The following is a 23,897-nucleotide window of genomic DNA, read 5'->3' as shown; positions in this document are numbered from 1 at the left end:
TGATTCTTGACGGTTTCACCTATCATGGTCAGTGACAGCACAATTAATTTTATTGGGGGAGTGAATTTCAGGGGTGGGCAAAGTGAATTTCAGTAAGAGGGGTGGGCAAAATCAACAAATTTTGTGCAAAATAGCTGCAAAAAGTGGAAATTTTGGATGTATCCTGACTGAAGATGGTGTCGTATTAGGCAGGAGTGGATCATTCACATGACTTATAAAAGTGGATCCCCTTGTCTTTGTTCATGACATTGGGAATTTTGACCTTTTACCTTTATTTTTTTAACTCTGTGCGCCATCAAAATCCAAAAAGTTTTTGCTGGAAAATGAAACTTACCATGGAGGTCTGTAATTACAAACTTGTTTGGACTTGGGATCTCGATGGCGTGGCCCATTATGATGCTTTGAGGTTTGCCTGAGGCGCTTTTCATCAAAACATTGGATTTGCTGTTTTTATGTACCATCAAGAACTTTTTTTTTTGGTTTTTGTGATGTAACCATTTGGTACTTCAAAAAAAATGCAAAATGCAGGTTGGGATGATGATGTTATGCCCCTCCAAAGTTTGCCATTTGTAAACTAGGCTCACAGAGGCCGAAATTTCAAGATTTTTTTCAGCTGAATGAAGGCACTGTGCATGCTCATATTGTACATGTGAGTTGTTGGTGTTAATATGTACCAATATAATTTTTTAGAAAAAATTTAATTATTTTTTGTATCGCAGTTGGGTACATAATAAGGAAGACTGGCTCTTAAATTACAAATCGTGTGCAAAAGGTTACTATTTTCAATGAGCTATGACTTTGCTAAAGAGTGCTTACAAATTAATAGTAGCACATAGTTTGATTTGTATTTCAAATATGCTATCTACTAAAGCAGGCTTTGAGTTTTAAGGAGTGCGAATGTGATCACACTCCACAACACTCCTTAAATGATCATAAGGAGTGTGATTTATCACACTCCTTAATCTTTAAGCTTAACACTCATGATTCACAAAATAGCACACCTCACAAGATTGAGGTGTGCTATTTATCACACACCTCAATTAATAATTGCTAAAGGTAACACTTGGATCCTTTTGCATGCCATAATGGTGCTGTCTACTAAAGATAACACTTTGATTGTTTTGTATACATGTGCTATCTTCAGTAGATACAAGGGTATTATGTGCTTGGGTGTTAAGCCCTTGAGACCAAGGTAGTGGATGGCACTGCGGATTGGCTGAATTTCCCCCCCGTTTTTACCTTCAATTTTCATGATTTTTTTTTCAATTCTCAGAAACCGCTAACTGTCAATGGCCCATGGTTCAGCTATGGTGTGGTAACCGCTCTAGTTACTCCATATTTTTGCCTTTTATTTTGAAAGAAAATGTATAATTTTTGCTATTATTAGTTCACGACACATGGCCTTTTGTAAACATTTCACTTGAAATGAACATATCCCCGATCAGATTTTAAAATCATAACTTAGATTGTCGTTTTGTATTACATGCATGCTATCTACTGAAGATAGCACGTAGTTTGTTTTGTATTTTACACATGCTATCTACTGAAGATTAGTTTTTCCTTCATTTTTGACCATTGTTGTCAATCTTTGCCCCCCTTAAAAGATGGCTCCCCCTTGCCCCCCTATTTGCATACCCTCTGAAAAAGTGCTTGCTACGCCACTGCTGGTTTGTCACTAGCACTTAATATTAGCATCTAAATTGTTTTTTGTGAAACCCATGCAATCTACTACTGAAGATATCACTTACATTGTTTTATATTACACATGTACCAGGTAGATTTTGTATTACACACATGCTTACTACTGAAGATAGCACGTACCAGGTAGATTTTGTATTACACACATGCTTACTACTGAAGATCATAACTTAGATTGTTGCTTTGTATTACATGCATGATATCTACTGAAGACAGGTTTGACTATGAAAACGATTCTCTTATAAATGCATCTATGCAGTTTCCACCTCGATACACCCAATATTTGCTTATTTTGGGTTTTGATGATGATGATAAAACATTAGTCTGAAGTTAAAATTATGAAGATGATACAGTTTATGATGTTTTGACAAAGTCTGTACAGAATTCTTATCATCTATACCATATTATGCTGCACATAAGGCAATATAATGCCAATTTGGCACAAAGTATGAACTTTGACCTCTATTATATCAGTTAAGAAGCTAGATCATGAAAAATGAAATTGGGATCTTGTTGGCGTATCTTTTTGTAATGCAGTAAAAAGCCCACATTACGCTGCGCATCATTGTTCAAAGGAATTGAGGTCAAATTGACCTCCACAATGAGGCTAAGTCAATTTTCAAAAAATCATTAAAATATGAAGATCAAGAGATTCCAAGCTAATTTTTATATTAATTGACAGAGAATTATGCCTTCTTTAATGAGTTGCTATTCTGAAAGTCAGGTGATGTTGACGCGAGAAATAAAGGCACGTAAAATGCCCGAAAATAGGGAATTTTGACCATTGACCTTTATTAAATCTAGCGCCATCAAAATCCAAAAAAGTTTTTGCTGGAAAATGAAACTTACCATGAAGGTCTTTAATTACAAACTTGTTCCGACTTGGGATCTCAATGGCGCGGCCCATTATGATGCTTTGAAGTTTGCCTGAGGGCGCTTTTCATCAAAACATTGGATTTGTTGTTTTTATGCGCCATCAAGAACTTTTTTTTGGTTTTTGTGATGTAACCATTTGGTACTTCAAAAAAATGCAAAACGCATGGTTGGGATGATGATTTACAAGATGTTATGCCCCTCCAAAGTTTGCCATTAGGCTCAGAGAGGCGAAATTTCAAGATTTTTAAAGCTGAATGAGAGTGCTGTGCATGCTCATATTGTACATGTGAGTTGTTGGTGTTAATATGTACCAATATAATTTTGTAGAGAAAATTTAATTATTTTTTTATCGCAGTTGGTACATAATAAGGAAGACTGGCTCTTAAATTGCAAATCTTGTGCAAAAGGTTACTATTTTCAATGAGCTATGACTTTGCTAAAGAGTGCTTACAAATTAATAGTAGCACATAGTTTGATTTGTAGTTCAAATATGCTATCTACTAAAGCAGGCTTTGAGTTTTAAGGAGTGCGAGTGTGATCTCACTCCACAACACTCCTTAAATGAGTGTGATTTATCACACTCCTTAAGGTTACACGAAGAAACGTATAAAAAACGTATAAAAGACGTATAAAGTTGTTCGCTAAAACAGTGTTTTCTCAGTAATCAAATATCGCAGCAAGTGAAATGTTGGTGCATTGCATGTAGCTTAACATTTTTCTTGTGTGTTTATACAAATTTTTAGAATAAATTTGAAAATCCTTCGTTTAAAGCCGTTTTACGCACCATGTTCACAAGATCAAAAACGCGTTCCATGACGTTTTTTTCAAATGTGCGCTCCGTATAAAATCACGCCGAGTGATTGTTTTCTTCTTTTTTGTATTGTACTAAAAATCGATTAAAGAAATAATGTTGCCATGGGGAAGAACCAAATACAGTACCGATTAAATTTTAAAAGCCCGTTTTTGGGGAACTTTTTCGAAAATCTTGCCTGGGAAAAAACTGTTTTGTGAAATTATCGATATCTTTATTACGGGACGTTAATTTAGACATCTGAATACCTACATTATTTCTCAACATTCTGCCAATTGCTATCCCATTTGATTTTCACTGCAAATTGAAGCTAGTATTGCAAAAAACGAGGTTTTCCTCCATCAGTTCGTTCAAAATTTCAGCGCCCGACATGCGTGTTTATTCTAAGAGCCATTGTGCGGACGCGATTGTAATCACGTATTATAGTCATATTACCGCTTCAAGAACAGACCATTGCGTAAGCTGATGTATGGCCGAGGGGTTAGAACACTGGACTGCGAATCTGTTATGAACTATTTTTGTGGGTTCGAGTCCCCGTGTGGCTGAATTTTCTTTTTTTTTCTCTTTTCTCATTTTTACTTCCTTTCTTTCCTCTTTTCTTTCTCCTTTTCTTTTTTCATTTCTTTTTTTTTCATTTCTTTCTTTCTTTCTTTCTTTCTTTTTTTTTTTCTTTCTCTCTTTCTTTCTCTCTTTCTTTCTTTCTTTCTTTCTTTCTTTCTTTCTTTCTTTCTTTCTTTCTTTCTTTTTCGTTTCTCTCTCTTTCTCTCTCTTTGTTTTTTTTTCTTTTCACTATTTCTTTATTCTTTCTTGCTCCTTTCTTTTTTAGTTTTATTTGATTGATTCGCTGACTGCAGTGAATTGTGATTTTTCACTTGATATAATTCAGAAATGTATAGGCTAAGTCTGTCTTGTTGAATATTCTTCCCAAATTCGATTTGCAATAATTGCTTTTTGATATTGTTGTTGATGTTATTGTTGTACCCTATTACATTGTAATCAGGGGAATAGCAGCATTGATTTATTTCATCAAAGGCTATAAATTCAAAATCAACACATTTTCCAGGGCGTAGCTTGACGAAAGTGCCCCCAATCAATTTTAAGTTTATAAAAGCCTTATGAAAATTGCGAAAGCGGCTTGTGCCCCCGGCATCCGACCCGCATGCCGCCCCTCATGACACCCCCGACTCACGAGCTCCGGGCACGAGCTAAGCCAAGTTTCATGTCTTGACCGTGGATCGATATTCTATTGTAAGTAGGCCTACGTCCCGATGCGCTTGTTCATTTTCTGCATGGCTGTTTCTGTTATGAACTTACGCCTCTGAAATCAAGCGCATGAAAAAACTCTCGGCTAACCTTAATCTTTAAGCTTAACACTCATGATTCACAAAATAGCACTCCTCACAAGTTTTTATTTATCACACACCTCAATAAATTTTTTAAAACTAAAAGCCTCCTAAAGGGAACACTTGGATCGTTTTGCATGCCACAATGGTGCTGTCTACTAAAGATAGCACTTCAATTGTTTTGTATACATGTGCTATCTTCAGTAGATTATGTGCTCGGGTGTTAAGCCCTTGAGACCAAGGTAGTAGATGGCACTTTCTGGATTGGCTGAATTTCCCCAATTCTCAGAAACCGCTGACTCTCAATGGCCCATGGTTCAGCTATGGTGTGGTAACCGCTCTAGTTACTCCATATTTTTGCCTTTTATTTTGGGAAAGATTAGACTTTCCTCTTTCAGAAAATGTATAATTTTTGCTATTATTAGTTCACGACACATGGCCTTTTAGTAAACATTTCACTTGAATGAACATATTCCCGATAAGATTTTAAAATCACAACTTAGATTGTCGTTTTGTATTACATGCATGCTATATATTGAAGATAGCTTGTAGTTTGTTTTGTATTTTACACATGCTATCTACTGAAGATAAGTTTTTCCTTCATTTTTGACCATTTCTGTCAATCTTTGCCCCCCCCTTAAAAGTTGGCTCCCCCTTTCCCCCTATTTGCCCACCCTCTGAAAATGTGCTTGCTACGCCACTGCTGGTTTGTCACTAGCACTTAATATTATCATCTAAATTGTTTTGTGTGAAACATATGCAATCTACTACTGAAGATATCACTTACATTGTTTTGTATTACACATGTGCTATCTACTGAAGATAGCACGTACCAGGTAGATTTTGTATTACACACATGCTTACTACTGAAGATAGAACGTACCAGGTAGATTTTGTATTACACACGTGCTTACTACTGAAGATCATAACTTAGATTGTTGTTTTGTATTACATGCATACTATTAGGCATATCACCTCAAAAATAATCGCAGCAGAAACACGTTATTTAATGTTCCTACATTATTGAGCTTTATTAAAGCATCAAAATCAAAAACAGAATTAAAATCGGTCAATGCATTGTGATGTAGTGTCAATTTAAAGATGCTCGTAGATGGAATGAAATCCTGCCACAAATGGCTGTAATGACAAAATTGGCACATTTCGAGATTTTGAAGGTATATTTGGACGCTTGCTTGAAAAAGCAGCGTTAATTTAAATATCACATGTTAAATGCCTATCATTCCTGACTTCGTTACAGAAAACAAAATTAAAAAATCTATCATTGAATAATCATAATAAATTAACCAAATATACTATTTTAGCAATTTTGGCCAATCTGCAGACAAATTAAATCTCAAAAAATGACTAAGTTCAGCTAATTAATATGCAAAATTGATGCCAATAGAAAACCGTACATGATATAAAGGTGCGGGTTTTTTGCACACATATGTATACAACGTTCTTTCAATTGATAACAAAAAATACACAAAAAGTAATTAATTATGCAAATTAGGTAATTACAGCTAATTATGTATTTATGATATTATTATGTAAATTAGGCATGAGTAATTTTATGTTTTTTTTCAATATCTAATGAACGTCTGTTCATTCATCATAATTTTTTTAAGTATGATCCTGTTATGAGCTTGAATAAATGAACTGCAGTTAATTATTTAAAAACAATACAAAAAAAATAAAAAGTTTGACATTTTGACGGTGTCTAGAATATAATTTTCATTTTTACTGTAAACATGGTATGTGTCACCATTACTCAAAGCCAAGTCCGAAAAGTAAAAATTAAAATTCAGTTGCAATGAGACTTTAAATTAACATTTTGTCATCTGGATTAACATGGGAGGACAATCGGTAAAGTGAACAGCAATTTTACTGTACCGTGTACCGTATACAAAAAATAGTATGGCCTTGGACACACACAATGGCTTAGAGCTATTGTGGTTTGGAAAATTACTCCCTAAAAAAACATTGATTATTGTTTTGCTTCAACTGGTTTTAGGGAAGTGTTTCATTTGTTGTCGACGGAATTAATTTACATGCTAAGAAAGATTAGTATTTCAGCTAAATGGTGGTAGTTCCTTTACTTCAATAGGCCTATATTTACTGATTTATGAGCGATCTTCAAAAATCCTAAAAAACAGGCAGTAGCTCTTAAACAAAACAATTTTTAATTTTTGAGGACCCGATGTTAGCCTCGGAAAGGTTTCACACATCATATATTAAAAATTTAAACAATTTGGATAAATGAAGCATATGAATAAATTCATTTATCGACATGGATGTTTTCTAAAATTTGCCAAATTTGAAGCGCGCCCTTTTCAATTCACTGTTATACTTGCATGCACAGTGTAGCAGAATTATTGTGCAGCCACTGTGACATACCTAATACTATCTACTGAAGATAGCACATAGTTTGTTTTGTATTTCACATATGCTATCTATTGAAGATAACACTTGGATCGGTTTGTATGCCATATAGGTGCTGTCTGCTAAAGAGCACTTTGATTGTTTTGTATTCATGTGCTATCTTCAGTAGATATGAGGGGCAATTGATAAGTTTGTGACCTAAGGTAGAAGATGAGCTATACAGTTGAATATATGAATACAAAAGCCACCTAAGTCCATACTTTGGCCAAATTGATTTAAGCATGGGAAATTGTTGCTATACATAGGCCTGTCATATGTATGAAAGAACAACTCAAATTCATTCTCTGTGTCTATTAAGCATGTGAAAAATAGCATGTATGAAAGAATCACCCAATTCCATGATTTGAGTCTTGTAACACATTGATTGAAATCCATTATGTATAAAAGTCCACTTGTAACACATTCATTGCTAGAGAGTGACTTTTGAACAAAAAATGGGTTTAATAAAGGAAAGTGTGTGGTTTATATTACATGGCAGAAATATGCTTATCAACATTATACATACCTGTGTGCTTTATTTTGTATTATCTTACTAGTGGTAATCTCATTCTAACATTGTTGTCTTTGTATATGATTCAAAAAACCACCTAAGTCCAAAATTTAAAATGAACCCCACGAAGTCCCTGAACTGCTAATCGTCATACCTAATACAGGTTAATCCACTCATTTGCACATAAAACTTACCATATTGACCAGGTAAATCTAACTGAAGGAATTAAAATGATACACAGGTTTTTCTCTCAAAATCACTTCCTATGGACTTAGGTGGCTTTTGTATTCATGTATTCAGTTGTTAACTGATATTCTTTGCAGTTCACTGAATGATTACATAGAAAGTTTGAAGTAATTTTTTTTTCTAGTTTTTCTGTTAGAGACAATTGAACCTTGACAGTCAGCAGTTTCTAAGAATTGTCAATTTAGACCCTGTGGGGATGGTGGCTGGCTTTCCTGGGCAGGGATTGTATTCCAGTCTCTCCTTTCCACGTTTGAACTCGACAGCCCACTTCATGCTGTACGAAGAGGAACCTCAAGTGTGGTCACTACGACTTAGTGGACCTGCTTGGGTGTTAAGCCCTTGAGATCAAGGTAGTGGATGACAATGTGGATTCCCCCAGTTTTTTCCTTCAATTTTCATGTTTTTCTTGTTTTTTCAATTCTCAGAAACCGCTGTCAATGGCCCATGGTTCAGCTATGGTGCGGTAACTGCTCTAGTTACTCCATATCTCAATTTCAAATTTGCCGTGTTTGGCCTCCATGGACCAGATCATATCACAATTTAAGATGTTCTATAGTGTGCCTTTAAGTGGCCAAGCAGGTTTGCCTGCCTTTTTACAGGTCTGCTGATATTTTTTACTGGATGAATTAAATATAACAATAATATATTCAGTGCTGCCATTGGCTCAAAATTTGTGTGGCAAATGCATGTCTGTGCCAGTGGCGTAGTGTGTGCCATCACATTGGGGGGGGCACCGACCATGATTGGTGGGGCACGGATCTGATTAGGGGTACAAGTCGTCTTTCTGCAATTTTCCTATGGGATTTTAAAATTTCAGATTGATTGGGGGACATGTGCCCCTATGACCTTCACCACTGGTCTGTCACGGTCAATGCACCGAGCTAGTTTTCGCTCTTCTGGTTGCCATTTGCTTGGCTATGGGTTTGCTCTTTGCCATGGTTTGGATTTTTGCTTTTCATGTGCTTTCCATGGTTTCTCACTTTTTGCTTGTAATTAGATTTTGAATTTGCTGCCTGCTCTCACGAGCTTTATGTGGTGTTCTGTATTTTGCATACAGTGTGGTCCAAAAAGCACTTTACCCACTTTGAAAGCTTAATTTCTCAGAATTCAGAGCAGTCATTCCCAATATTGTTACATATTTTAAATATATATCTGTCTAAAATGGGTGAAAATCACTTTGTCCACACGCAATAAATCAATGGGATGTACCCAATTACTATCCGCATTGCATTAGGGCTAATGGGTAAACACCCTCGGCTTGTCATTCAAAAGTAATAAATGTTTTATATGCATGAATAAATTACAATCCAAGATGTTAATCCTTACTATTCATGCTAGATACAATAATGTACCCGAACTTCAATTCCGTGATTGACAAAGAATTATGAAATTAACAAATCAATCACAATACTCTGAAAAAGATTTTCATAAAATATGCAAAAACAATTTGAAACATTCCATGCGAGGCAAACTGTTGCGTATTATCAGTGGCGATACCGTGGCCGCCCTTTCCCGGGGCTGAAGAAAAGCCCTTCCTCAACAGCCCGAAAAGGTTGCCCCAATTTTTTTACGGTCGTTTGAAAAAGTGAAGAGCCAAAAAAAAAAAAAAAAAAAAAAGGATTTATAGGCGCTACACCCCAAAAGCAACACATTTTGATGTATAGTACAATTTTTTCACATTTTCCACTCTTTTTTCTTTACTAATTCTTTTTGCCGCCCTTCTTCTGCCTCCACCTCTCTTTTGCCGCCTTCTTCCCACCGTCCCTTCGATTTTGCCGCCTGCTTTGACCCGGGAGCTGGCGCCTCAAAGCCCCCCCAAAAAAAAAAATATGCATGATTATATAGCTTGAGTATGGAGTATTAGGCAGTAGTTCGCCAGTTCTATTACGTCCACTCAGTCCTTCACATCTATTCAACATAATAATAGTTACTAATAGTAATGTACTTCTTATGATAGGTTTGGGTGGGATTCTGACAAGTCAAAAAAATATATCTGTTATTAAGTATACTTCTGCCAAAAAATCATGTCTTGTATTGTAAATTGCCATATCTTGACACCTTGAAATCCCGTCTAGAAATCCACAGTCACAATATGCAATCAAATTGTGAGGATTAATATCTTGGATTATAAAAATTTGCTCATGCATGTAAAATTTTGAATGACAAGCGGAGGTTGTTTACCAATATGCATGCCTAGTGTATCCCTGTTGGTAATCGGATACATCCCATTGAATTTCGTGTGGACAAGGTGATTTTCGACCCTCTGACATAAAACTGCTGCCATTTTGTTACTTTGGCTTCTTTTTCTCATTTTTCCACATATTCTTAGAAAGCTATATTTTTAAGATATCCCTTACGAAAATGTAATCATAAAAACAAGCTCGAATAAGCTTGTTTCGAGCTCGAGTGAGCTTATTTTGAGCTCAGATGTGATTGATTTTGCTTGTGTAAGCAACATTGAGCTCCTTCAAGCTCGTGGTCGAAAGGTCGAGCTCATATTTACGAACACGAGCTCACAATACAAACAAATTACGAGCACAAGTAGTCAATTGCGATCTTGCCCACACAAACCTTACGAGCTCAAAATGCTCGTTTCTTATATGTGAGCTTGCACGAGCACACATGAGCTCATAAACTTTACATGTGAGCTCACACAAGCTTGTACATTTTTAAGTAAAAATTTCTATTAAATTTGTAAGCTCAAAAATTTGGCGCGAGCTCGCATGAGCACATACAAGCTCATTAATTTTGTACTTCATATTTCTAAAACATGTTGTGAGCTTGCAAATTTGATGTGAGCTCGCATGACCAAGACACAAGCTCAGAATTTTTGTACTTTTGTAAAATTTCTACTATGATAATTTGTGAGCTTGTAAAAGTGTAAGCTCATAAATGTTGTACTTATAAAAAAATCAACATTACAATTTGTGAACTTGAAAGTTTTGTGTGCAAATAACAGTTTTTAAATCAAGAGAAATTATTAATTTCAGTGGAAGAGTTTCATTTTTCAGTTTTATGTATTTGTTGATATGTTCTTCACACCATTTTTAAAAAAATACATTTGGAACATACTTCACACCAGTGACACCATACCTAATTTTGCATAATGCAAAGTTGTGGAAAGTTTGTAAACAAGCCCATCTTGTACTGTCTCATAATGGATGGGCGGGGTTTTGAACAGAACCAATCACGCTTCTTGTTGACAAGCTAAACCCCGCCCCTGAATAAGAATGTATCATGGGCATCCACCACTCAAAATATTGAATGCCCATCCATTATGACACGATATAAGATGGGCAAAATCAAAATCCCATCTTTTATTCTCTAATTCTAATCTATGTTCAAATACATAACAAGCAATATAATTCAAACAGTTCTCCTGGCATCTAAAATGTGTTGATGCATCATGTTCTTAGTACTTTATGAAAGATACAATCCACAATTCATAATTCTCAAATGGGGGAATGCATGCACAGTTGCACACCACTTGTGGTGCATCATCTTGCAAAGTGAGTCACCCCGACTAAACTGAATCTGGACCCCGGGCTATGATACACAACTTGCTACACAGGTTGATTAGTGGAGCTTTAGCAGGGACTGCCGTTTGAAATTTGCAGGGTAGCTTTTCATCAATCTCCTAGAGTGTTTTAGAAGAGCTTTTATCATATCTAGGCTTGTTGTTGCACCAAAGTTAGGTGAGCAAATCTAAAATAAGGCTCTCTTCATATATCAGCTTCATGTCAGGTGAGCGATAGGCGAGCAATCACTCTCACTCACCTCAAACGACAGTCCCTGCTTTAGCAATTACAAATGAAGCAAATTAGCAAACGAAGCTTCAATCAATTGAGAACAGCAGATATATTATAGAAATTAAAACAATTCATCAACACTCATGTTTTTATGATCTGTATCATTTTTGGCAAAACCATTTGCCGTTCCCAGCGTAGGGAAGCTGACTGTTTACGTACTCTGACTCCTCTGCCGGAAGTGGAAGTAGGTGGTGTCCTTGTCCTTAGTGGTAGTTCCAGCAGTGAATCATAGATTCTTGAGAGTTCACGCCCTAATGACATTGTTGATAAATTGTTTCAATTACTATTCATGTTTATTACCAACACATCGAAAAATATTTATTCCAGCTACATATTAGTTCTTTGTTACTAATTTTGTTTTACTCATAATATCAGGAGCATGCTTTTCAATACAGAAGACAGCCTTGTTTCATATCATCTAAGTCAAGTGGTATAGGTCTTCTTGAAAATCATGTCTCTTAGAATGAATTGTACAATCTCTTCTCCAGTTCTTGTGATGATACAATTTTTCCAACAATACTATTATGTGCCAGGTACTGTCTTTTGAAAAATGCCCAGGATTTTTATGCGAGCTGTAGGCAAGTAATGAATCACTCTTCTAATAGCATGTACAGGAGAGTGATGCAACAAAATCACAAACTAGAAAGAAATTTCTCATCTGATAGGTCGCTTTTCTAAAGAATTTTCAGGCGAGCGATGACTCTCCTCAAAAGACAATGCCTGTGTGCACAAAAATTAAATCTTAAAAAATCTTTTAAAAAATCTTTTCTAAGAATATCACAAATTGTCTAAATTATCCTTAAACTGTTCAAGGATTCAAATTCTTTTAGAACCTGATTAATTTGAGCTTGGTATATGTACATGTACATGAGATAACTCATATTTATAGTCTTCAGGCCAGGGTTCACTTTAACAAAACTGCAGAAACTTGACCTTGTCGTCCACGGATATTACAGCAAATCCTATGCCAATACATGTATGCCCGAAATATGGACAAAATGAATTTTTGTGTCAGTTTTGAAGCAAGCCTAGCATAAAAATTATATTTAATTTGGACCTTGTTCAAAGATTTTTTCCACTGGCAGTTACATTACATTACCTATAGTTAAAAATATTCTTATCTGAAAGTTTATGATAATGTTCTGGAAGTCAAAATGGCGTTCAAGTGGGTTAACTTTTTTCTAGGTCACAGGTATAAATTATTACATTAAATTTTCAAATACATAACAAACAATAAACATGTACAAACGCAGCAAACGAAGCTCCAATCAATCGAGAACAACAGCTACATATTAACAGAAATTAAAACAATTCATCAACACTCATATTTTTTTTTTTTATTATTTCGGCAAAACCATTTGCCGCCCTCAGCGTATGGAAGCTGACTGTACTCTGACTACTCTGGCGGAAGTGGACGTAGGTGGTGTCCCGTCTTTGGTGGTAGTTCCATGCAGCAGCGAATCATAGATTCTTGAGAGTTCACGTCCCTTATGACATTGTTGATGATGAATTGTTTTAATTTCTACTCATGTCTATAAAATTACCAACACACAAGGTTCCAGCTACGATGGTCGGCACTTGTCGGCAGTAGCCACCACTCAGCTTTACCGACCACCACTCAAGGGAAATATAGGTGCTTCCGACCAGCACTAAAATGAGAATCTGACATAAAACAGCTCTGTCAAGTGCCATTTTGGTTCAAAGTTCTCTTAATTTTAGCCAGCACTAACATGTGGCTGGAACCCTGCCAACACATCTAAAAATATTCATTGCAGCTAAATAATTATTAGTTCTTTGTTTAAACATACTAGTTATGTTTTACTCATAATAGTGTGACTTTTGGGAGCATGCTTTTCAATACAGAAAACAGACTTGTTTCATCATCCAAGTGGTACCTGTAGGTCTTCTTTTAAAAAAGCATGTCTGTAGGCTGTAATAAATCACTCTTCTTGGCATGTACAAAAGAGCGATGCAACAAAATCAGAAATAATTTCTCATCTGAAAATTTAGGTGTTCTTAAAGTCGCTCTTCTCAATGAATGTTCAGGCGAGTTGTGGCTCTCCTCAAAAGACAATGCCTGAATTGTACACCAAAAATGAATCCTAAAAAAAAAAAAATCTTCTGTATTAAACTATTCAGGGATTCAAATTGTTTTAGAACCTGATATGAGCGTGGTATACATGAGCAGAACTTACATGTAAACAGGTTCAAGTGTAAGCTGAATTTACTCTCAGTTTCTTTATTCTTTGGCTACTAAGCAAGTTCTTTCAAAAGCCAAATTGATAGAATCCAAATAGGTTCCCAAAAATGTATGTAGAATGCCAACTTGAATCCCTGTAGTTACGAGGGCTCCATCTGTAAGAAAAATGGCTTGATAACCCTAACCCACTTCAGGCACCTTTTCATTTATAGACTATCTCCAAAGAAAGGAAGTGGCTAAAAATCGGGTTTCGAACCCGTGGCCCCCCGCACACCAAACGCACATATCCCTGAACCACGCCACCGGGGAGTCGCTGCCCAGGGCAGCGATTTCGTACCCATTTGGACCCGCGGTTGATGACGTTTTCGGACTTAGGGCTTTTTATTCATTTTTCATGATATGTTGCTGTAGGGTTTTGTAGGGTCTAGGTCGGTTAGGGTTAATCACTTTCCAGCTGATTGGGAGCTTGTGCTATGAAAACCTCACTCTGATCCTTGAGCCATAAAAACACAAACATCTATAAGATCTGTAACAGGTACTGCAATTAAATTAGCATTTGGTGACAATGCCTTGCAAACAACAATATGGTACAATGTCGCTTTTGTACGCTCCCCATTCTTAACTAGTTTCATACTCGATTCTTCATACAATTTCAAAAATGCATAATAATTGGAACATGTACATGGGTTTATACAATCACAAGTTGGGTATTTCAGGTAAAATTGAACTTGGCCATACCGCAGATTTCCATGATACATTAGAACTACAACAGTGGAATCCCGAACATATTGTCTTTTGTACAAAGCAGATGAAAATACTTGTTGACCTCTGGCAAATCTTAAAAAAATCATTGATTTCTCACCTACAAGGTCTGTACATCTCCCAAGTGCAGCCATCTCTAAATGATTAACTTTTTTTGGTTTCATCTGCCCCAAAATCATAATATCCAAAACACCTACTTTCATGCCTTTTCTGCTTGCACGTCCTCTAAGGGATTTGATGAAGGTACCTACAGGACTATCATCATCTAGTTTCTCTATCAATGCAGGCAACTTGATAATTTTGCTAACAGCAGATGCTATTTGTTTATCAATAAACTGTGTACCATGAAAGAGTGCTTTTAAATCTCCGCTTAAGGATTCAAATGGAAAGCATGAGTAAACAAAAAGGGGGCCCAGATCTCTCACTGTATCAGTTAAATGTACAATGCTGTGCACATTTATACCCATGCTACTAAGACCATACAAAGTTGCATACAAGTTGACATAATACTTGAGTATAAACTCACATCTATCAAGGGATTCTGGAGAAATGGAGCTGGAATTGAGTGTATAGATAACTTCTACAAGCAGCAAATGGTGTTGGTAATATATAGTTGGTAAAATGTTGAACAAAACTGGTGCAGAATAATAAAAAAGCCAACTGCGAAATTCTGATGCTTTCCAAAATTTTAATTTTTGAATGCTTGAGGGTGCCCTGGAAATGAAATTTGGGGGTCTTACTTGTAAAAGTCGAGCATTAACATCTTTGATTCGTTTGCTGAGTGAATATGGTTCCCGATGATGGCTTGAATCGAACCACATGTGTGTTAGTTTCCTTGTAACCCCTAATAGTATCTGATGCATATAGTCCAGTGCAGTGCCTCGCACAATGTCTGTTAAGTATAGAAACCAGGATGGTCCATTGATACCATTCACTCTTTTTTGCCTTCTTGGTATGCAGTTTCAGCGTCTTGTCTAAAACTTTCTGATGTGCGCTGTGGACCACTGGGGTTTTCCATGTTAAATGGGTAGGCATGTGTGTGACCACCTCCGCTTTCAACTGTCTCTCCTGGTTGTACACATTTTGAACACCCGAAAAAGCCATTAAATTGGACCATGTTCAGGACCTGGCTCTTGGCTGGCATGTCACACGTGCCTCCCAACAGTACACACTTCACTGTCCGGCTGGTTTTATCAGGTATATGTACCTCAAATCCTGCCCTCAAATCCTTAAGGGTTTGGTCGAACGGCTTCAAAAATGTGCCCATACATGGTTTGCTTTGACCAAACCACAATCCTGCAATCAACATATTCTCTTTCACCGTTAAGCTTCTTATAAGGCAACTCGTTGATGGAAAAAACAAGGGCCATAGGGACATTGAAGACGATTTAAACAGGGAATGCCATCTGTATACCACAAGAGGCTTATATTATCTGGTGATGACAATAGGCCTCCATCTCTGACATATTCCTTGTACAGTTCGCCATCATATATGTCCTCTATGTTATGAACTCCCTTCTTCTGCCTGTTGAAGCGATGCTGCAAATGAGTATAAAAGTCATCTCAAGAAACATATCCCGGATTTGTTGGATTAAAGGTATTTCTATAAAATATGACAGAGCTCCTCTTTCTGACAAAGAGCTATTACAGATGGGGCACAATTCTAATTCTTCTTCTAATAAAAAATAACATGTACTGCAGAACTTGTGAAATGTCACAGGACTCTTCATGCTAGAAAAGAACTTGTTGAAGAGGAACAAAGATGTCTTGCATACATTTGGTATCATACAATGTAGGGATATCAGAACAAGCAAGTCAGCAATCATGCGACACCAGTTAATTGATGTTTCATTGCAAATGTCAAAATCATCAGTACACTCTCAAGCAGTGTTACAGGTGCTCCTTCATACAGAGGTTTACTACCTTCATCTGCATCATTGTCATCTTCAGTATCTTCAAGGTCGCCTGGGTTAACATTGTTTCCCTCAGTGTCTGGAACATGCAACTCCTCATCTGCAATCTCATCCACCAGGATATCCAGCTCTTCATCCATGATCTCAGCATCTTCATCTGCAATTTCATAGTCATCATCTTCTGTGACCAGACTGTGGTTCTCTGCTGCAACCCATGAATGTAAAGGAGAAGACATGAACCTGCAAATTCAAATAATACATTAAAGGTTAGCAAGACCACAACAGAAAACATGAATCCAAGACCTATATAGTTCAATAAGTATGATTATTTATATACCGCATGAAAATATCCTTGTCATTTGATTGGTTGATACTGTTTGCGACAGCAAAAAATATTTGGTATATTTCATGAATGACATCACGGCAGGGCATTTTTTGTCAATGAAAACGGTATATACCATTCTTATGACGTCATCACCAGGCAATATTTACGTTTTCATGCTTTGCACACCCTGTATCACGATCGCGACCGTTGACATGTACTTTTCGTCTGCTGTTTGTTTACATTGAATTTTGACATCATTTAGCTGTGAATCATGGAGAATTTCGGATTTAACATTGCTTCGAAGGAAACCAAGGATCAATTATAAGACGAAATGGACAGTCTCAATACCAAGAAACAGGTAAGATACGCTATCAATCGCCGGGTCAATCGCATGGAGCAGTACGAGAAAGTTGTGCAGCACTGTCGGAGATTCCATTAAACTTAATGAATTTCTTGGCAAAGAATATTTTCATACGGTATATAAAACAAATATTTACTGCTTTTATTCGGTATGGATGCAAAATATCTGCCTTCGGTGACTGGAGACCATGGGTCTATATTGCCTCCACCTTCGTGTCGGGCAATATTAGACCCAGGGTCTCCAGTCACCTTGGGAAGATATTTTGCACCATTGCCCTCATGAGCAGTAAATATTTGTATAATATTGACCTGCAAACTTTTGAATCGACAGTACTGGATATTAGATAGTCACCACTTTTGCATGACAGTTTGAGCATATTGATGTCCGGAAATGCACAACCTTGTTTGTGAATATATAGGCTTAAGTTAAATGTCACAATTCCTGCATCGCCTTTACTTTTCCCTTGCAAAATGTATGGAATCATTCAATACACTATCATGACTTTCTATGATTATACAAAAATCTTATTAGGCCTAGCAAAAATAATGTTTTGTTTCCTGTAACAAGCTGGAAAAAGAGAGGGTCAGAAGGTAGGAAAAATATTCTATTCTATGAAAAATTTCATACACATTTCCCCATGTCTGAACTTTAATTATAGGGTCAGCAAGTTGAAAATATATTTTCTTTTGTAAAAATGCCAATAAAATTTGTACCGTAGGCAATTATTGTTAAGGTCGGTAGGGTTACAGGAAATAAAAATATAATTTCTTATTCCTCTGATAAATAACACTAACACACTAATAATGTATTGTGTTCATCCACCACAAAGTAGTCATAAACTTTGGGACATACAGCTGGTTTTGCAACTTTCATCCATAAACAACATTACAAATCACATAAACAATTTCTCATTGGAAATGTTGCACAATTAATTTGACATGCTTTGTGGTTGGATTTAAGCTGCAGTTTTGGTGCGATATTTGAAAAGCAGGTTTATATTGCACTGACTTTATGACCGGTTTGTGGTGGACCACAGGAGGATTTTAAATGTAACCATCATGCATAGCGAATATTGGCATATTGCATGGTTCTATGGCACCCCGGCATTATGTCATATATCAAGACTTATGGGTAATTGTGAATATTTACGCCTTTTACACTGTGAAGAACAGGAATCAATTCAAGTCTTGACACTAAACCCCTAAACAAATGGTTCAAATATGGCATCTTTGTGTTACGGTCAATGGGGACTTTGCCTTTAAAATAAGGTTCTGGGTATGTGAATTCCAAATCATACTGCATATTATGGGTCTTCTTAAATCCTCCTGTGGTGGGCGAACACATATTGATGACCCTATTTATTGCGGATGACCAAAATTTCTGTATAATATGTTATCCGACAGATGACAATTTTTCCATGTATTTCCAATGCTAGCTGTGTGATTAACAGTTGAATCTAGCAGGAGCAACTGGCACCTTTTTAGTAATGTTGGACCTTTGTTGGAGACAAACAAATCACCACAGCCTTACAATATTGCAGTACTTACAAGTGCTGATCATCAAATTGCTGAGCCTGATCATCATCGTCAACTTCTAAACTTGGTTGCATATCTTCAAGCTCTCCATGGGATGGCGATCTGTTAAAATGAAATGACAGTGTATCTGATGTAATTTCATATATACAAAATTTCTGGCTGTACCCAGTGTTCGATTTAACTGGATTCCCATAGCAAAATGCTCCTATTCTTAGACAAAATGCTATGCAAATTTCAATCTGTATAGCAATATTTTGCCATTTACCCATACAGTGACAAAATCGATGAGTACCAGTTCCGTAATCAATTTGCCAAAATTGCTATTCAAATTTCGGGGCAATTGTGGAATATAGTCCGCACCTACTAGTCTTCACCTTCACCTTGTTTAGGCTTTCGCCAAGGAAACCCAACTTGGTACATGGTACCAAGTAAGCTAACAAAGAAGCTTATACTTAATAGGGAATCCAAAATGTTTCTTTTAAAATCAGTTTTGGATACAGGAGGAAAACCGGAGAACCCGGGTAAAAACCTGCGGAAGCAAGTATGGACTGACTAAACCAAATGCACATAAAGCGCCCGGACCGGGAATCGAACCCGGGACCTCAGTGGTGCAAGGCGAGGGAACTACTGCTGCGCCAACCTGCTCCCTTCACACAAGACTGCCCTAACCCAAACATAAACCCTAACCCTAAGTCACTAAACAAGACTTCAATCAAGACTAGTGAGATGCGGACTACATTCTGCAATTGCGCCCAAATTTCAAACACTATATCGAACCCTGGCTGTACCAGAATGTATTATAGGGACAGGAGGAGGATGATACGTTGCATTGATACAGCATATTGTGGGGTCTTCTTAAATCCTCCTGTGGTGGACGAACACATATTGATGACCCTATTTATTGCGGATGACCAAAATTTCTGTTTATGTTATCTGACAGATGACTAGCTGTGTGATTAACAGTTGAATCTAGCAGGAGCAACTGGCACCTTTTAGTAATGCTGGACCTTTGTTTGAGACAAACAAATCACCACGGCCTTACAATATTGCAGTACTTACAAGTGCTGATCATCAAAGTGCTGAGCCTGATCATCATCGTCAACTTCTAAACTTGGTTGCATATCTTCAAGCTCTCCATGGATGGCGATCTGTTAAAATGAAATGACAGTGTATCTGATGTAATTTCATGTACAAAATTTCTGGGTGTACCAGAATGTATTATAGGGACAGGAGGAGGATGACACATTGCATTGACAGTGCCTATATATACCATGTGTTAAAAAATGAGCCTGCGGACTTGAGACTAAAGTCAAATTTCTGAACATAATAATTTTTATCCTATATGCATCATCCCAGGTCTATATTACATCCGCCATGTGACGTTCTGTTTTTTAAAAACTTTGTCGTATGCATTATTTAAAACCATAAATTCACGCCATGAAAACAGATTCAAAATAAAGAATCATAGAGAAGCAATTGTTAAAGGGATGGTAAATGATTTTTGATGGTCTTCAAAACCTGTTAATCACTTTCAGAAGCAAAAAAAAAGATACATATCAATCACAACAAACAGAAAATAATACTAAAATTGTGATGAAAATGAAGGAATTTTGACTAGTTTCATTTTGGACTATTCAATAGCAGTGTTTTAATTTCCTAAAATCATAAAATATTTGTGCCATAAATTTCATATTCCTGTTATAATTTTGAATAAAATAAACATATTTTTGCAAATTTAAAGTATTGATATTGAAACAAAATACTACAAGTACATTAATGAAGTTTAAAATTAAGATTTACACTTTTATTTCTAGAAACACTGCTGTCTGAATTTCTGTTGCCGGCAACAAAAATTCACAAGCTGTAAATAATTGCCATTTTCTCCAGAAATTCATAATATAAGAGAAAAACATTGCAGGGGTAAGTTGCTGAATACAAGGTCAATCATTTCATGCCAAAAAATCAACATGTGTATGAAGAAGGATTCAGGATCATTTACCATCCCTTTAACCTGACCTTTTAATATTAGGTCTTGATTGATTGATAATTGATTGGAAGACGCGCTGCACAGCCAGTGATACTAAACGATACTAGATGATCGGCACATTTATATCGGCGGATGAAGCCTGAAGGGTCAAATCGGCCGATGCCGATCACACCGATAAGCTACATTGTAAATATCGGTCGATTTTCGATCGGCCGATCTGATCGGTTGATCACTATATGTACCCACCGAAATTGCGCTGAAGATCTTATGTGTAAAGCAGAAGTTACATGTACAGAGGGTCATAACTTCAGAACCAAACCATCAAATGACATATCTATACTATGAGATAGAGCTCTTTTAAAAATTGGACAGAGCTTAGGCTAATGAAAGATGATTATTAGTTTCCCGTCACCTGCCCGCATCAAGTTTTCTTATTTGTAAAAACTTTCATTATTTGTTTAAAAAACCAATTATCTAATAATTTTAAGCAAAAATCAATCTTTGTTTAGCTCTTAAAATATCAGATTTGGCATACTGGTGATTTTAAGGATGTACAAATGTATAATGAAAATTTTAGCATCACCTCATCATATTTCTATTATGTTTCAGGTATTTGGAATAATTATAACACTGTTTGCTACTTTCATACAAAACATCTCCAACTATTTTGTTAATTGCTAAAATGTGTCTTTTAGTGTTTTAATGAATGAATATGGGTTTAAACTCTTTGCATCAAGCATTATGCGTGAAAATTTTAGGCTTTTAAAATAATGAAATTTTCCAAAATAATGAATAATGAAATTGTTGCCTAGTGCCTCTCCAAAAATGTGGACGGGAAACTAACATTTTCATTTCATTAGCCTTAACCATTTGTGGCTCTTTCAAACAAAGCAGCCACGGAAACTAAGTTCGAAAGTGATTTAGAACAACTTAAAATGATCATATCTTGAAAACGAAACCACCATTAATAGACATGCATACTTACCCTTGTGTTTGGCCTTGATGAGGTGATAGTTTTTGAAAGCAATGTGATATTAGGTAAAATGGCATACCATACTTTGCTTTTTGCTTTATTCAATTTAATTTTACCCTTTGATCGTGAAAGTTTGCTCCATGGATTCCCCTATCAACTGGGAAAATCACTGGACCCCCATTGAATTGTACCGGTATTTGATTTGAAGTATGGTAAGGCCAAGAAAAAAAAACCCTGTTCTACGGGGCCCGACCGACCGCTTTTTTGCCCATTTGCAGAATTTTTTTTTTTTTTTTTTTTTTTAACAAAAAATATTATAAAATCAGCCATTTTTTTGAGAAAAAGTTATTCTGAAAAAATGCGAGCGAAGCGAGCAAAAAATTTTGGATTTACAAGCGCTTTTTAGGTCAATTTGGTAAAAAAAAAATTAAAAAAAAAAAAAAAAATTCACCCGACCGACCGACCGCTTTTTGAAATCTGTTCGCCCGTAGAACAGGGGTTTTTTTTTTTTTTTAATCTTAAATTTAACCATTATCACACAAAATCTACATGTATGACCATCATTACGCTGAATATTTAGAGTTCATCGCATCGACAGTGCCACGAGCATTACGAGTCCATGCGACAGATCGTCGGCTTTGCAAAGCAAAAGCCAAAGCGCCCAGCTCCTAGTTTGAGCATATTTTGCACTAAACATACAAGTATTCTCATGATTCTGCAGGGCTAGAAATCCGGCGAGAATCCGAGAATCCATTCTCGCAAAGCCAAAGATTCTCCCCCAGGAGATTTTACGAGAATCCAAAATAGATTCTTGTAAAGATTGTCACTGTGCTATATACTGAATATGAATAAGTATCCAAAGATTCTCGCGCAGATTCTCCCCCAGTAGATTTGGGAGAATCCATTTAGATTCTCGCAGCATGTCACGGATTTCTACCCCTGATTCTGACTCTGAGATGTATTGTTTATAATTGTAGCAGTAAGCTTAAAGTTAAACTCTTTTTTTTTTATAAAAAGCATGTGTCAAAATCGCAAAACCCCCGTCAGCGTTGTGACGTAAGCTTACACTCAATTCACCTTTATGATCACTTTAGCAGTAGCAGTTTAAATTTAAGTGTAAATTGCATGATGATTGTGAACTCACCTACTACGTCTTGACTGTGTCGTTGAACTTGAAGGCCCATCGCCATTGTCGCTGTCAATACCAGCTTCTGCTTTGTCTCTCAATTTCTTGAACAATCTCCATCTTGACGATCTTGACGATGACATTTCTGGAATGTCCATTTCGGTGTCGTCGGATGAAATATCCTCCGCAGCCGCATCTTCTCTGAGCATTCTCTTCATATGTCGCCATTTGGAGGATCTCGAATTCGGCACTGGCATCGCGATGTCGTCAACTGATCCAGAACCATCATCATCATGATCATGATGACAATCCATATTTTATCATCCAACAATCCCGTCACAGAATTAAACCAACGCTAGTTTATTGGAACACGAGATTTCGCAAGCTGATCAGAAGTTAACAGTGAATCTAAAATATAGATTCATACGAGAATTCAGCTTACTTCGATTTTTAAAAAATCATGAAATGATGCCCAAAATCGTGTTGATCAACACGTTTCGTAGCATGCAGCTTGTGTTGCTGTATCGGTTTTATTCACTGACCTCTATACAGAGGTCAGTGGTTTTATTATCCAACCGTACCACTCGAGAACTGAATATTAATTAAGCTTACGTCATCGAAACGGATCTGGAAGCCAGTGACAGCTTGAAATTATTCTCAGTTTTTATGAGTTATGACATCTTTAACGAAACGGAGCAGCGAAATCTATTAATGCATTTTATCTGCTATTAGTATAATTGATGAATTTAATTGCTTTTGTTACTTGAATGTGAACAATCTAACGAGTCACCATAAATGAATATTCAGTAGGCAATTCAACAATGCATTATATTGCCCGGTGGTGTACCACGTTCGCAATTATTATTTTCATAAAATTGTCTTCTAAATTATATTCCATTAATTTTGCCCTTATAAATATCAAAAAATTTTTTTTTGTAATTTCTGTATATTTTTTTTTGTTTGTATTTGCTATAGTATTCAAATAATTGGCCATAATCTC

General features: G+C 36.4%; 2 protein-coding genes across 2 annotated transcripts in view; one reads left to right on the top strand and one right to left on the bottom strand.

Annotated features, from left to right (window-relative positions):
* LOC140156963 (uncharacterized) overlaps window positions 1–23,897 on the top strand; it is a 164,299-nt gene that overhangs the window by 18,430 nt on the left and 121,972 nt on the right. The window lies entirely within an intron of this gene.
* LOC140156961 (uncharacterized) lies at window positions 11,001–23,747 on the bottom strand. The gene is made up of 3 exons (XM_072180008.1): window positions 22,916–23,747; window positions 18,824–18,913; window positions 11,001–16,830 (listed from the first exon to the last, which is right to left on the bottom strand). Exons 1-3 carry the CDS (start codon window positions 23,209–23,211, stop codon window positions 16,500–16,502), a joined length of 717 nt encoding a protein of 238 aa, XP_072036109.1. The 5' UTR covers window positions 23,212–23,747; the 3' UTR covers window positions 11,001–16,499.

The sequence above is a fragment of the Amphiura filiformis genome, chromosome 7 (genome assembly GCF_039555335.1).
Source record: "Amphiura filiformis chromosome 7, Afil_fr2py, whole genome shotgun sequence".
In the NCBI taxonomy this organism is placed as follows: domain Eukaryota; kingdom Metazoa; phylum Echinodermata; class Ophiuroidea; order Amphilepidida; family Amphiuridae; genus Amphiura; species Amphiura filiformis.
Note: the sequence above shows the minus strand (reverse complement) of the source record. Positions and strands in the feature narration are given on the sequence as shown.

What these genes read in the sequence shown, in the direction of transcription:
- LOC140156961 (XM_072180008.1), bottom strand. Translation starts at nt 23,211, where the DNA reads ATGGATTGTCATCATGATCATGATGATGATGGTTCTGGATCAGTTGAC. An exon ending in ACACAGTCAAGACGTAGTAG is followed by an intron (nt 18,914 to 22,915) that starts GTGAGTTCACAA and finishes TCATTTTAACAG; the next exon opens with ATCGCCATCCCATGGAGAGC. An exon ending in CAATTTGATGATCAGCACTT is followed by an intron (nt 16,831 to 18,823) that starts GTAAGTACTGCA and finishes TTGAATTTGCAG; the next exon opens with GTTCATGTCTTCTCCTTTAC.